The sequence below is a fragment of the Aphelocoma coerulescens genome, unplaced genomic scaffold (genome assembly GCF_041296385.1).
Source record: "Aphelocoma coerulescens isolate FSJ_1873_10779 unplaced genomic scaffold, UR_Acoe_1.0 HiC_scaffold_77, whole genome shotgun sequence".
Lineage (NCBI taxonomy): Eukaryota > Metazoa > Chordata > Aves > Passeriformes > Corvidae > Aphelocoma > Aphelocoma coerulescens.
Genome location: NW_027184063.1, coordinates 481,334 through 494,887, shown reverse-complemented (window position 1 = coordinate 494,887; position 13,554 = coordinate 481,334). Strand labels below are relative to the sequence as shown.

General features: G+C 56.0%; 1 protein-coding gene across 1 annotated transcript; it reads left to right on the top strand.

The window, feature by feature from the left end:
• Positions 1 to 819: 819 nt before the first annotated feature.
• Positions 820 to 6,955, top strand: LOC138102493 (maestro heat-like repeat-containing protein family member 7). Its single transcript, XM_069000190.1, has 15 exons — positions 820 to 931; positions 1,485 to 1,549; positions 1,664 to 1,993; positions 2,177 to 2,325; positions 2,582 to 2,729; positions 2,938 to 3,125; positions 3,208 to 3,345; positions 3,598 to 3,712; positions 3,885 to 4,022; positions 4,263 to 4,439; positions 4,994 to 5,149; positions 5,309 to 5,410; positions 5,790 to 5,892; positions 6,282 to 6,338; positions 6,652 to 6,955. Exons 1-15 carry the CDS (start codon positions 820 to 822, stop codon positions 6,771 to 6,773), a joined length of 2,100 nt encoding a protein of 699 aa, XP_068856291.1. The 3' UTR covers positions 6,774 to 6,955.
• The last annotated feature ends 6,599 nt before the right edge of the window (positions 6,956 to 13,554 follow it).

Sequence of the window (13,554 nt, the reverse complement as noted above, 5' to 3'; positions counted from 1 at the left end):
CAGCTTCTGTGGAAGAGCCCTTCCCGCGGCGGCTGCGGCGGCAGCCGTGGGGGCTCCTGGTGCTGCCCCGAGCCCACAGAGCAGGGGAGCGTTTGCTTATGGCTGGAGCCGATGCTAAAATTCCTGTTGGGCTGCCTTAGACACTTGGGGCAGGGCATTCCTTCCAACCTGGGCCACTTGGGGTGGGCTGGGGGTGGCCCCAGGGCAGGTGGCAGCGTGTGCAAGGGCCCTTTGTGACATGGTGCAGCACGGTCACCGTGGGGTGGAACGGGACAGGGTGTCCCAGGGCCCTTTGTGACACGTGCTGACATAGGGGCTGGCGGCGACGCGGCCACGCCACAGTGCTCGGAGCACGCGACGGGACAGGACGGGACAGAGCGGTGCCGTGAGGAGCCCCCGCACAGCGCACTCGTTCCTCGCTGACCCGGAGCTTTTCCGAGGCGTTATTCCTGCAGGTGACCTCGAGGCCAGACCACAGGACTTGGTGACCTGTGGCCTTCTCGAGGCTTCTCTTTTGCAGGTGCCCTCAAGGGCAGACCGTGGGACTTGGTGCCCCGGAGCTTTTCCGAGGCATCTCCCATCCCTGTGGCCGGTGCCCTCAAGGCCAGACCCTTGGCTTTGCTGACCACAATCCTTGACGAGGAGTCTCCTGTCCTTGTGGCAGGAGCCCTCTGAGACCAGGGTGCAGGACTTGCTGTCCTGTAGCCTTCCTGAGGCTTCTCTGCTGCTGGTGCCTTCAAGGCACAAGTGCAGGACTTGTTCACTCAGAGCTTTCCCCAGGCATCTCTCTTGAAGGTGCCCTCGAGGCCAGACTGCGGCATGGCGGGCAGATTCCGTGGCCTGTTCAAAGTGTTCAGGGGGAAAAAAGGCCCTGGAGCTGCCCCAGCACAACAGCCTGAAGAGCTGGAGCAGTTCCAGCCACGGCAGGACAGTGAGTGACAGAGCTGGGCCACAGGGCTGATGGCGGCAGCCAGCTTGGCACCATCCCATCCCATCCCATCCCATCCCATCCCATCCCATCCCATCCCATCCCATCCCATCCCATCCCATCCCATCCCATCCCATCGCGTCCCATCGCGTCCCATCGCGTCCCGTTCCATCCCATCCCATCCCTTCCCATCCCATCCCATCCCATCCCATCCCATCCCATCCCATCCCATCCCATCCCATCCCATCCCATCCCATCCCATCCCATCCCATCCCATCCCATCCCATCCCATTGCATCCCATCGCGTCCCATCCCTTCCCATCCCATCCCATCCCATCCCATCCCATCCCATCCCATCCCATCCCATCCCATCCCATCCCTGGAGAACAGGCCCATGGATAGGACGGAAGAGGGGCCAGGCCAGACCCCCTGCAGCAGTCATGTTCCATCCCCTGGGCATCCCGGGGCTGTCCCTGCCTGGGGAGTGCAGGGCTGGGCTGCGTTCTCCGGCCTCTCCCGCAGCCCCTCAGCTCTGGCTGCGCTCGCTCTTTGCCAGATGCAGCCCTGGACCGGACACAAAAGAAGGACCGTGCCCATGGCCGCTTCCGGAGAACAGTGCAGGTACCTGCAGCCATCCCCACCTGGGCTGGGCCTGCTGTCGCTGCTCAGCCGAGCACCGCTCCTGGAGCACCCCTTGGAACATCCCTCTCTTCCCTGTCCTTTGTTCTCCTGCAGATGTTCCGGAAGTTCATGTGCATCCGGCGTGGAAAGACCAGCACCAAAGCAACTGAGGGCACAGCTGAGCCTGACTCTGGGCTGACCAAGCTCCAGGCAGAGCCTGGTGTCAGCACAGATATCACTGCACCCTCAGAAGACTCTGACAGTCCAATGAATGATCACACGGCGAAGACTCTCATGGCAGGGACTGAGGACATGGCCATCACAAACACCGACACCGGAGAGACTCAGGGCATCCCAAATACTGACACTATGCCCATTCCCACTGGGATTCATGCTCCCAAACTGGGTTATTTCAAGGAGAGTGCTGATTCTTCTCAGCAGCAGGTAAGCAGCCTGGGGCCAGGGCTGGACACTCCAAGGATCTTGTGCCCCCTCAAGCCACAGCTGCTGGGCCCCCTCAGCCTTTGAGACCAGAGCAGTGAGTCGAGAAGGGAAGCATTTCTTGGGGGCAGCTGGGGAAGTTGCTCCCTTGGACAGTGCTCCAAGTCTTCCCCATGCCTCCTCCAGGTGCCAGCCATGGTGAGGAACATTCACCAGAGACTCGGGTCCCATGTCACTGTGGATCCCAGGCTGCCCATTAACGTTCTGAGGCTGGCTGAAGAGCACCCCGCTGATGTGGTGCTGACCCTCCTGCGCTGTGCCCCATCGTGCGACAGGTACGGGGCCCAGCTGCCTTGAGAGCTCAGGGCTCACCAGCCCTTAGGGCCCATTGCCCTGTGCCGCCTGTCCAATGGGGTCTGCCAGACAGGCGGAGAGCTCCAGGACCCTCAGGCCCCTCTGTTTCCTGAGCCTGCTGCCATGCTCCCTCCCTGCCCCTCAGGGCACCGGGGCTCTGTCACCTGGGCCCCCACAGCTGCACAGGGCATGGTACTGTGACTGAGACGCCCCTGACTTAGAGCTCTGATCCCACAGAGCTGCCACAATGATGTGGAGACTCATAGGCTTGTCAGGCAGCACACTGGAGAAGGTGCTGCCAACACTGCTCTGTGTGATGGAGGACTGGCCTCTGCACAGCATGTCCACCTCTGATGGGGACAACAAGGACATTTTTGCCCTGGCTGTGAGTTTCTGGAACTGGCCTTTGCTTGCCCCCAAGCTGCCGCTCCAGCAGCTCTCCATCCTCTCCCTGCCTCAGGTGCTGGGCTGAAACCTGAGCTAGGGGCAGGCTCAGGGGGAACCAGGCCCGGTGCTCCCCCTGCATCTCCCCTCAGGCCCTGCCACATGGACAGCTCAGCACTGAGCGCTGTCTTGGGCTGCTTCTTTTTCAGGCAACTCTGGCACTGTGGGTGATTGTCCAGGTGCCTCGGTGCCACGAGGCAATGAACCTTTACTCCTCCCGCATCTTTGTGGCTCTGCTCTCCCATGTTGTCATCACCACACAGCAGATGCCAGAGGAAGTTGATCGCTTCTGGAGAGCGTGCCGGGAGGAACACCGCCTTCCCACCAACTCCAACAGGTCCCAGTCCTCCTGTCCTTCCCATGCCCTTGTGGCCAGCGCCAGTGCTCCCAGTGTGACCTGGGCTTTGTTCTGCACACAGGTTTGCAGTGCAGGCCATGAAGGCTCTGCTCTGTCGACTGCGCTGTGACAATGAGGTGGTGGCTATGGAGCGCAAGCGTGGCTGGGACACACTGCTGTGTGCTGACACCCAGCACTATGCAGTGGGTCTGCTGGCCAGGTGAGACCCCCTTCTCCCCACTGCCCCCGGCACTTGTGCCCTGTGCCCGAGGTGCCCCACACAGCCCCTGTGGCCATGGGCCAGAGGGCCTGGTCAATGAGGGATGGCCAAGGGCACTGGAAAAGGCTGGAGAAGGGTGCTCAGGAGCAGCCACCTCCTAGAGCACCCACATCCCCTGCACCTCTGTGAGTCAGTCCTGGGAGATGTTTGCCCCCCCAGCTCACAGCCTTGATGCCTTTTTCCCTCTGCCAGAGAGATGCGCCGGGTCTCCCTCCCCATGTGTTCTGGGATTGCACTCCTCCTGCTTGGGCTGCTGAGCAGGAAGGAGCCAGGCTGGGATCTGCCCTTCCTGGCATTCCTTGTGGAGGTGAGCCTGACGGCCAGCGCTGCCTCGCTGAGCTGCCTCCCGCCTCTCTGCCCTCTCGTAGCCGCAGCTGCCTGGGACGGTGCCCGCGCCCTGCGCTGCTGCCTGGGCCCAGCCCTGGGCGGTTCCGGGCTCCTGCCGGCCGGCTCCCCTGTCACTGCCCTGTGCCTTTCAGGTCCTCGAGTGCCTGGACTTGAGGGAATGCGGTGACAGTGTCCTGGAGATCATGTCCAGGTACCTGCTGAGCGAGTGCAGGCAGAGATGTCGCCTGGCACTCAGAGGCCTCGTGGTGCTCAGCAAGGATCCCGCAATGGTGAGAAGGCGGCAGCGGCTGAAGCTGCGCTGGGGAAAGCAGTCACATGGGCTTGGCTGGGCTTCAGGAGCTGAGGCAGCTGCTCCCAGCTCTCCTGCCTCCCGGCTCAGCTGCCCCAGTGCTTTGGGACAGGCCTTTGGCCTCTGGGCCCTGCGGCAGCAGGGTGGGCTTGCAGGGCCAGGGTGGTGTAGGCAGTGCAGACGTTCATGGCTTCACAGCACAGCCTTGTGTTCCACACAGGCCAGAAGGATGGGCAGCCTGTCCCAACGGCTTGTGGAGCTGCTGGGCGATGAAGATGGAGAGGTGGTCAGGATGTCCCTCTCTGTGTTCATGAATGTGCTCGAGAACAAAGACATCCTGGTATCCAGCACCACCGCCCCGAAACTGGCTGAGGCGCTCCTGCCACTCTTTGAAAATGTAAGGCTCTGTGCCCCAGCCATAGGCACTGGGTGCTGCCCAGAAATTTTGTGCCTTTTGCATTTTCAGGCCTTTGCCTAGGTGGGCCTGGAGTAGTTTGATGCCTTTTCCTGGTCTTAAAATCAAGAGTCAAACATGGTTAGAAGGGAGAAAGGGCTTTTACCTCTGTATTTATTATAAGGATCCTTAGGTGCACCACGCCCACGTGGAATGGGCCGAAATGCGCCCCGCAATGCACACACACGATAGATTGGGTATAACATTATAGATCTTACTAATTAGCATAGCTATCAAAGATTCCCCAGTGAGAGGCTCAATTGAGCCCCCCTCCCTAAGGAACCTTCCCCCTCGATGGCCCTATCTTAGTTTACAAAATGTGTTCTGGAGAGGACCTTGGTGTCTGCGGTTTCTAAGATGTTTAGTCTCCTAGCTTAACAAAATAAGTCTAAGAATGTAGGCCAAAAACCACTAAGAATATAAAAAGGTATATAAACGGGGTATGAAAGAAAAGGCAAAAAATCATCATGGCATCAAGTTGGTTTCCTTTCCTCCAGGACAATAGCCATGTGCAGCTGCTCTCCATTCACCTCTTCTCCAAGGTGATGGAGTTGGTAGTGGATGAGGGAAAAAAGCCCCTGAAGACGATTGTGAACCAGAGCCTTTACCCACTTATAATCTACTGGGATGATGAGAACTGGCGTGTGGCAAAGGTAAGGTTTTGTGTGATGCTGCTGCATCCCTGGGAGGGGGCTCGGCTGCCTCCAGCCCTGGCACCTCCCAGGCTGCAGCCTCCTCCCAGCCTTGGCACAGGGACACGGGTCCTGTGCCCTGGGCCGTGGTGCCATCTCTGGGTCTCTGCTGCTCTCCAGGCTTCTCGCGAAACATTGATTTGTGCAGCCAAGTTCCTGAAGAGGAGAGATCTCGAGCAGCTGCTCAAGAAGGACCAGAGGTTGAAGTTTGCCAAGCTCCTGGTAAGGACTGCCTGGAAGCCCAAGCTGAGCCTGGAGAAGCCCCCTGCCCCTGGTACCCAGTGTGTGGGGTTGGCTGCGGTGCTGCACCAGGGGCGCCAGCCTGCGCCCCACACGCCGCTCCCTTGCCTGGGCTCTTCTCCAGGCTCCTGTGGCCCCGAGCCGGCTGCCGATGGAGCCCCGGCCCCGCTGGGCCGTGGCGCGGGGCGGCACCGCGGCTCCCCGGGCAGCAGCCGGCCCTCGGCCCCCTCCAGAGCCCGGCGCCAGCGGCTGCTGGCCGGGCCTCGGGGCCGTGCGGGCAGGGGAGGCCAGGGCTGGGCGCAGAGAGCCCGGCCAAGGGGCTGAGCCCGCGCCAACCCTTCCCTCCTGGCGCTCTCTGCAGCTGGCAGAGGACAGGAGCCGAGCGGCCGAGCGCCTGCACCAGGCCCTGCCGTTCGTGGACAGCCCACAGCAGTCCCTGCGAGAGGCGGCCGTCAGGTTCATCGGTGAGCCACGAGCCCGGGGCCCCTCCCCGCCCCGCCGCAGCTCGGCCCCGGCCCCGGCTGCTGCCCCGGCAGCGGCATCCGGGCCCGGGGCCGTGGAGCCCCGCCTGCCCTCGGGGCCGCTGCCGCCCTCTCGCAGCCGGGCCCGGGGCCGTGCAGCCCCGCCTGCCCTCGGGGCCGCTGCCGCCCTCTCGCAGCCGTGCCCGGGGCCGTGGAGCCCCGCCTGCCCTCGGGGCCGCTGCCGCCCTCTCGCAGCCGTGCCCTCGGGCGTCAGGATGCGGCACGGGCCCGGGCTGAGCCCTGCCGGGGCAGGAGAGCGTGTGGCCACGGGGCTGGCAGCGCCGCTGCGAGGGAGCTGTGCCGCGGGGCCGTGACCGCCTCTGTGCTCCCAGGGACTGCCAGGGTGTTCTTGAGGGGGCAGAAGGAAGAGCTCCAGGTCCTCAGTGAGGGTGAGTGAGGGCAGCGGGCTGTCAGCGGGGGCTGGCGGGGGGAGCTGCAATGCCTGGCTCGGGAGCTGCAATCCCTGCCCTGGCTGTGGGGGGCTTTGCTCCATGTGTGGACTCGGGGTGACGTGGGCAGAGCACAGAGAGGTTTCAGGGACACGGTGGGGAGCTTCATGGCCAGCACCTTCTGGCTGATCTCCTTGGCCCCTGCTGTCTTCTGGCCATGGCAGGAGCTGGGCGAGATGGCCCTGGCAGGAAGGTCTGCTTGGATTCCTGCAGATCCAGGCTCTGACCGTGGCTCTGTTCCTGTCTCTTCCAGCCCTTCAAGCCCTGAGGAGAGACGACAGCCCTTCCCAGACAAACATCGTAGTTCAGGAAATATTCAACAAAAGAGCTGCAGAACTACGTTCATCTGCTGGCTCAGAACCAGAGTCCCTTTAAGATGTCCAGATATCCTGGAAGATGAGACCATCTGGAGACAGAGTAGAGCAGCTGGAGCTCCAGGCACAGCTGATGCTGGTCACAGCTGAGCCTGTGGAAAGCTCCCATAGCTTCTGCCCTCTCCCTCCCTTTTGACAGCTCCATCCCTCCAGCCCTCAGACCCTGCCCATCCCCTTTTTTCCTCCCAGCTCATCCCCTTTGCTTCGCCTCCTATTAATAAACAGTTTGGCTTCTTCACTTGACCTGCATCTCTGCGGTGCTGAAGCGGCGCAAAACCTGAGCCCTGGGACACACAGGCCCCTCCTGCCGCTCTCTTCCGTGCTATTACTGCAACCCTAGGGTATATCACCGTGTCCTGCAGCTGTAGGGAGGAGGAGAGAAGATCCAGCAGGCAGGAATTGTGCAGCAAGATTGATTTATTTAATTATTTTACAAACTCTTTCATAGACTTTTTTCTTCATAGTCTAATTGGACAAAGGATCAGCCACCCCTTGGCGTGATTGGCTAAAATCCTAAAGCATCCATTGTCAAAATATTTTTCTACTGTACTATAAACAAGACTTTTCAAAGCTGCAGGTGTTTGGTTGTTTACATAACTCTGCTGCCTCTTCTGTGAGAGAGAAAAGTCTCTCACGGGCTTAGAAAATAGCAAGAAAATCCTTGCTAGCAGCATTTTTGTATCCACACCATGCCATGTTTTGTGCAGAGACACAGAGGAACGAGGGCAGCTCAGGCTGGAAAGGTCCCTGTCCTGAAGGTCCAGTTCCACAACACTGTGGAGTCAGAGGTCTTGCTGAGCACCCTGATAGGCCCTGGATTTTAGAACAGCCAACAGGAGTATGCTCTGGAGGCAGCTGTGAGGGATTCCGTGGCAAGCCTCCACGGAGGGCAAAGGAGCTTGGAATGCTGGAAGCTTTCAAGAGCAGCTTCCTGAAAGCACAGCAGTGCTCCATCCCTGCACGGGATCAGGAAGAGGGCAGAAGCAGAGACCATCCGGGCTTAACAGTGGCCTCTGGGTGTTTGCCTACGAGCAAACGAAGCAGCAGCACAGTGGCCGAGACTCGGACGCGCGACCATCCCGGTGTCCGGAGCGCTGTCAGGCAGTGTTGGGATCCTGGGGGCGGTTCTGGTCTCCACAAGTGTGGAATCGCAGCCCCTGCTGATGCCTTGAGAGGCCACCTAAAAACAGAGGCTAGACCAGAATAAGGGAATAAAGGTAGGTATTTATTTGCAAGGCCTTCAAAGGTACACCCAGGGTAGCCAGAGGCTACTGCCAAGAGGGACCCCAAGATGGACAACAGGTCAGGAGTTCTTCACAGTTTTGTAAGTTTGGTTCATTTGCATATGTGCCAGTTTGGCCAAATTTAGAAATATATCCTCTGAGAGAAGGCACAACCACCCCTCCCCTGAACCTGGTTCAGGAAAAAATAAGTTTTCCTCAAAGGAAAGTGAAGGAGATAAAAACTATTTATTTAACAAACACACGGGAAAAGGAAAATAATGCTAAATAATAAAATCTTTCAGTGTGGAGGAAAAACCTGAGAAAATGTTAGAGTCCTTCCTTTGGTCTCCTCGGAGCTGGGGCTTGGGCCAGGGCCAGGCCCTCTGTGCTCAGTGGCAAGTCCTGCCAATGTGCTCTGATATTGAAGCAGCCCATCAGAAAAGGGAGAAAATCCAAAATTCCAGGGAATGAAAAAAAATTCAGCTCTCAGTCTCCCTTTGGAGAAAAAGAAGCTGAAGAACTGGCCAAAAGCTGACCAGGGAAGCAGCAAGCTGGGAAGAAGAAAGTCCCTATCTCTGTGTGACCTTGAACAAGCTGCAAACTGCTTTGAGAAAGTTTTGCTCAGATTTTTCCTTCTCCCTCTCAGGCTCAGTTTAGAGGCATAGAAAGGCACAAAGTTAATTTCTGGGCATAGGGCAGTGATACGGGATACACATCACAAAGTCACCCCAAGACATTCCACCCCTTATCCCATATCATTGGCTCAATGCCCAAACTAAGATATTCTAACTCTACACACCCACATCAATACATATACATATACATATACATATACATATACATATACATATACATATACATATACATATACACAGCTATGTACGAACAGTGACAGAGACAATCAGCAAGCAGTGGTACACAGGCATTCCACATTACAGATGGTTTTCACACAACAATCAGATCTCCCTGCGGTACACAACGTGTTGTTCCATCTTTCTGCATTACCCACCACGTGCAACCAGGTCCCTGAGCAAAGACAACCCCACAGATGGGTTTGTCTGTACTCGAGGCAGAATTTATCCACACAGTCTTTCCTAACAGGCCTCTGACATGCACTACTGGGACCTTATCTCCATCTACTGTATGCAGGGATTCAGATTGGGCTGGACCAGCTCTATTGGTGGAACCTCGGGTGTTAACTAACCAGGTGGCCTTTGCCAGATGCTGCTCCCAATTTTTGAAAGTTCCCCCACCCAGTGCCTTCAAGGTGGTTTTCAACAATCCATGGCACTGTTCCATTTTGCCTGCAGCTGGTGCATGGTAAGGGATGTGGTACACCCACTCAATGCCATGTTCTCTAGCCCAGGTGTTTATAAGGCTGTTCTTGAAATGAGTCCCATTGTCAGATTCAATTCTCTCAGGGGTACCATGCCTCCAAAGGACTTGCTTTTCCAGGCCCAGGATGGTGTTCCGGGCAGTAGCATGAGGCACAGGGTAGGTCTCCAGCCATCCTGTGGTGGCTTCTACCATTGTGAGCACATGGCGCTTGCCTTGGCGGGTTTGAGGCAGTGTGATGGAATCAATCTGCCAGGCCTCCCCATCCTTGTATTTGGACCACCGCCCACCGTACCACAGGGGCTTCACCTGCTTGGCCTGCTTGATCGCAGCGCATGTCTCACAATCATGGATCACCTGGGAGATACTGTCCATGCTTAGATCCACCCCTCGATCTCGTTCCCACTTATAGGTGGCATCTCTGCCCTGATGGCCTGAGGCATCATGGGCCCATCGAGCTAAGAACAACTCTCCTTTACATTTCCAAATCTAAATCTATCTGTGACACTTCTATCTTTGCAGCCTGATCTACCTGCTTGTTGTTTTGGTGTTCCTCATTAGCCCTACTCTTGGGGACATGGGCATCTACATGGCAGACTTTCACAACCAGCTTTCTTACTCGGGCAGCGATGTTTTTCCACTCTTCAGCAGCCCAGATTGGTTTTCCCCTACGCTGCCAATTAGCTTTTTCCCACTTTTCCAGCCATCCCCACAGAGCATTGGCTACCATCCATGAATCAGTGTAGAGGTAGAGCTTTGGCCACTTCTCTCTTTCAGCAATGTTCAGGGCTAGTTGAACAGCTTTGAGTTCAGCCAGCTGGCTTGATCCACCTTCTCCTTCAGTAGCTTCTGCAACCCATCATGGGGGACTCCATACGGCTGCTTTCCACTTTCGTTTCATCCCTACGATGCGACAAGAACCGTCGGTGAAAAGAGCGTAGCGTGTGTCTTCTGATGGCAGTTGGTTGTACGGTGGAGCTTCTTCAGCACGTGTCACTTGTTCTTCTTCATCAGCGAGACCAAAGTTTTCACCTTCAGGCCAGTTTGTGATTATTTCCAAAATCCCAGGGCGATTCAGTTTTCCGATACGGGCGCGCTGTGTGATGAGAGCAATCCATTTGCTCCATGTGGCATTAGTGGCGTGGTGGGTAGAGGGAACCTCTGCTTTGAACATCCACCCCAGCACCGATAGTTGAGGCGCCAGGAGGAGTTGTGCCTCAGTGCCGATTACTTCTGAGGCAGCTTGGATTCCTTCATAGGCTGCCAAGATTTCCTTCGCTGTTGGGGTGTAGTTGGCTTCAGACCCTCTGTAGCTTCGGCTCCAAAATCCCAGTGGTCGACCTCGAGTCTCACCAGACACCTTCTGCCAAAGGCTCCAGGACAGACCATGGCTCCCAGCTGCAGAGTAGAGCACGTTCTTCACTTTGGGTCCTGTCCTGACTGGGCCAAGGGCTACGGCATGAGCGATTTCCTGCTTGATTTGGGCAAAAGCTTGTTGCTGTTCGGGGCTCCAGTGGAAATCGTTCTTCTTGCGGGTAACCAGGTAGAGAGGGCTCACAATCTAGCTGTACTCAGGAATATGCATCCTCCAAAAGCCTATGGCACCTAGGAAAGCTTGTGTTTCCTTCTTGTTGGTCGGTGGAGACATTGCTTTGATCTTATTGACAACCTCAGTGGGAATCTGATGCCATCCATCTTGCCACTTTACTCCCAGGAACTGGATCTCTCGGGCAGGTCCCTTGACTTTGCTCTTCTTGACGGCGAATCCAGCTTCCAGGAGAATTTGGACGATTTTCTCTCCTTTCTCAAACACTTCTGTCGAGGTGTTCCCCCACACAATGATGTCGTCAATGTACTGCAGATGTTCTGGGGCCTCACCCTTTTCCAGTGCAGCCTGGCTCAGTCCATGGCAGATGGTGGGACTGTGCTTCCACCCCTGGGGCAGTCGGTTCCAGGTGTACTGCACACCCCTCCAGGTGAAAGCAAACTGAGGCCTGCACTCTGCTGCCAAAGAAATGGAGAAAAATGCATTGGCAATGTCAATAGTGGCATACCACTTTGCTGCTTTGGACTCCAGCTCGTACTGGAGCTCCAACATGTCCGGCACAGCAGCGCTCAGCGGTGGAGTCACTTCATTCAAAGCACGATAGTCCACAGTCAATCTCCATTCCCCGTCAGACTTGCGCACAGGTCAAATGGGGCTGTTGAAGGGTGAGTGGGTCTTGCTGACCACCCCTTGGCTCTCCAGCTCACGGATCATCTTGTGGATGGGGATCACAGCATCTCAAGTTGTCCGGTACTGTCGGCGATGCACTGTTGAGGTAGCACTTGGTATTCTTTGTTCTTCCACCTTCAGAAGGCCGACTGCAGACGGGTTCTCTGACAGCCCAGGCAAAGTGTTCAATTGCTTAATGCCCTCTGTCTCCACAGCAGCTATTCCAAAAGCCCACCTGAGTCCCTTTGAGTCTCTAAAATACCCGTTCCAGAGGAAGTCTATGCCCAAAATGCACAGGGCCTCTGGGCCAGTCACAATGAGATGTTTCTTCCACTCATTTCCAGTCAGGCTCACCTCAGCTTCCACCAAGGTCAAATTTTGTGATCCACCTGTTACACCAGCAATAGAAACAGATTCTACCCCCACATGCTGCGATGGAATTATTGTACACTGCGCACCAGTGTCAACCAAGGCATCATATTTTTGTGGTTCTGATGTACCAGGCCAACGAATCCACACAGTCCAAAAACCACGGTTTTCCCTGACCTCTACCTGGCTAGAGGCAGGGCCCCTCTATGCCTGGTTATCCTTCTTTCCCTGGGCCTGTATCTTAGAGGTTCCTTCATGGGAATTGGACATGCCATCGTCTTTTCCATCATTTCTGGCAGTTTGGCTACAGGCAACTGGAGCTACTTCCTTTTTGGTAGATCCTCCTTTCTGAGACGTGCGCTCCTTCAGTTCACTCACTCGTGCTGCCAGAGCAGAAGTGGGTTGTCCACCCCACTTCCTCATGTTTTCCCCACTGTCACACAGGAAATTCCACAGCTCACTTCATGGGATGTACCTTCTCTCTGGAGAAGGCACTCTTTAATCTCCTGGAGACTCTTCTTCATTTCATCTTCCATTTTCTGCATATGTGTTTCCACAGCTGCGATTCTTGCATGTGTTGGGCCATGCACAGAGTCTGCAGATGCTCAGAGCTTCACTGCCATATCCCTCACGGTCTCATTCGCATCGTAGTCCAGTTTCATTATTGCTAAAGCAGAAGCGTATTCTGGTGGCCCAAGTTGTATGAGTTTTTGCCACATGTATGGAATAACTCTGGCCTGGTCTGGACTTTTCAATCCTGGGTCATTTGCGAAGATAACCTCTCCCACCCTTAGTTCTCTCCCTTGTTCTGTGGTCTTCCACGGGGTTTGCTGCATGTAGAGATCATCTCCGCACATGTATCTTTCAGTCACGCCTGTCAGAACCCGTCTCCAGACACTGGTAGAGTCAGCCCCCCTTTTCATCGCTTGGTTGATCACTGGATCATGTGACAGGGATCCCAAATGCCTCGCTTCAGCACCGTCCAGCATCACATCATCACCTGCTGCATCCCAAATACGGACCATCCAACTTACTATGGATTCATCTGACTGTCGGGTGTAATCCTTTCTTAGGCTGTGAAGGTCCTTTATGGACATGGACTCAGTAATGGTTTCTGTGCCTGACTCCGTTGGTGGTTTTGAGGTTCCTTCCCCTGCATCTTTTGAGGTTCCTTCCCCTGCATCATCATCATCTTTCACTGGGCGATCAGTTTTGGTTGTGTGCTTTTTCCTCGTGACAGGAGCCACTGTCAGTGGCTTAGACTCTCCATCTGGTTTGGGCTGGCTGTCTGGTTTATCTGCAGCCTGAGTGACTGGGGTATCTGCAGGCTTTGCTGATTGATCTTCCTGCCTCTCTACCATTACCTGCTGCAGCGTGCAATAGGCATATGCCAAAGCCCAACATATTGCAAGGAGCTTGTTCTCATTGCAATTGTCATTGTATTTCTCTTTCAGATATTTCCCCACCTCAGCTGGTTTCTGAATTTGTTCAGATGGGAAATCCCAAACTATCGGGTCAGAGAATTTCTTTAGGGTTTGGCCGATGTCCTCCCATTCCCCACACCACTCAGGATTTTCCACCTCTGGGTCAGGTGTCTCAGCAGTCACCCTGGAAATCTGAGCTCTCATTCTAGACAAGCT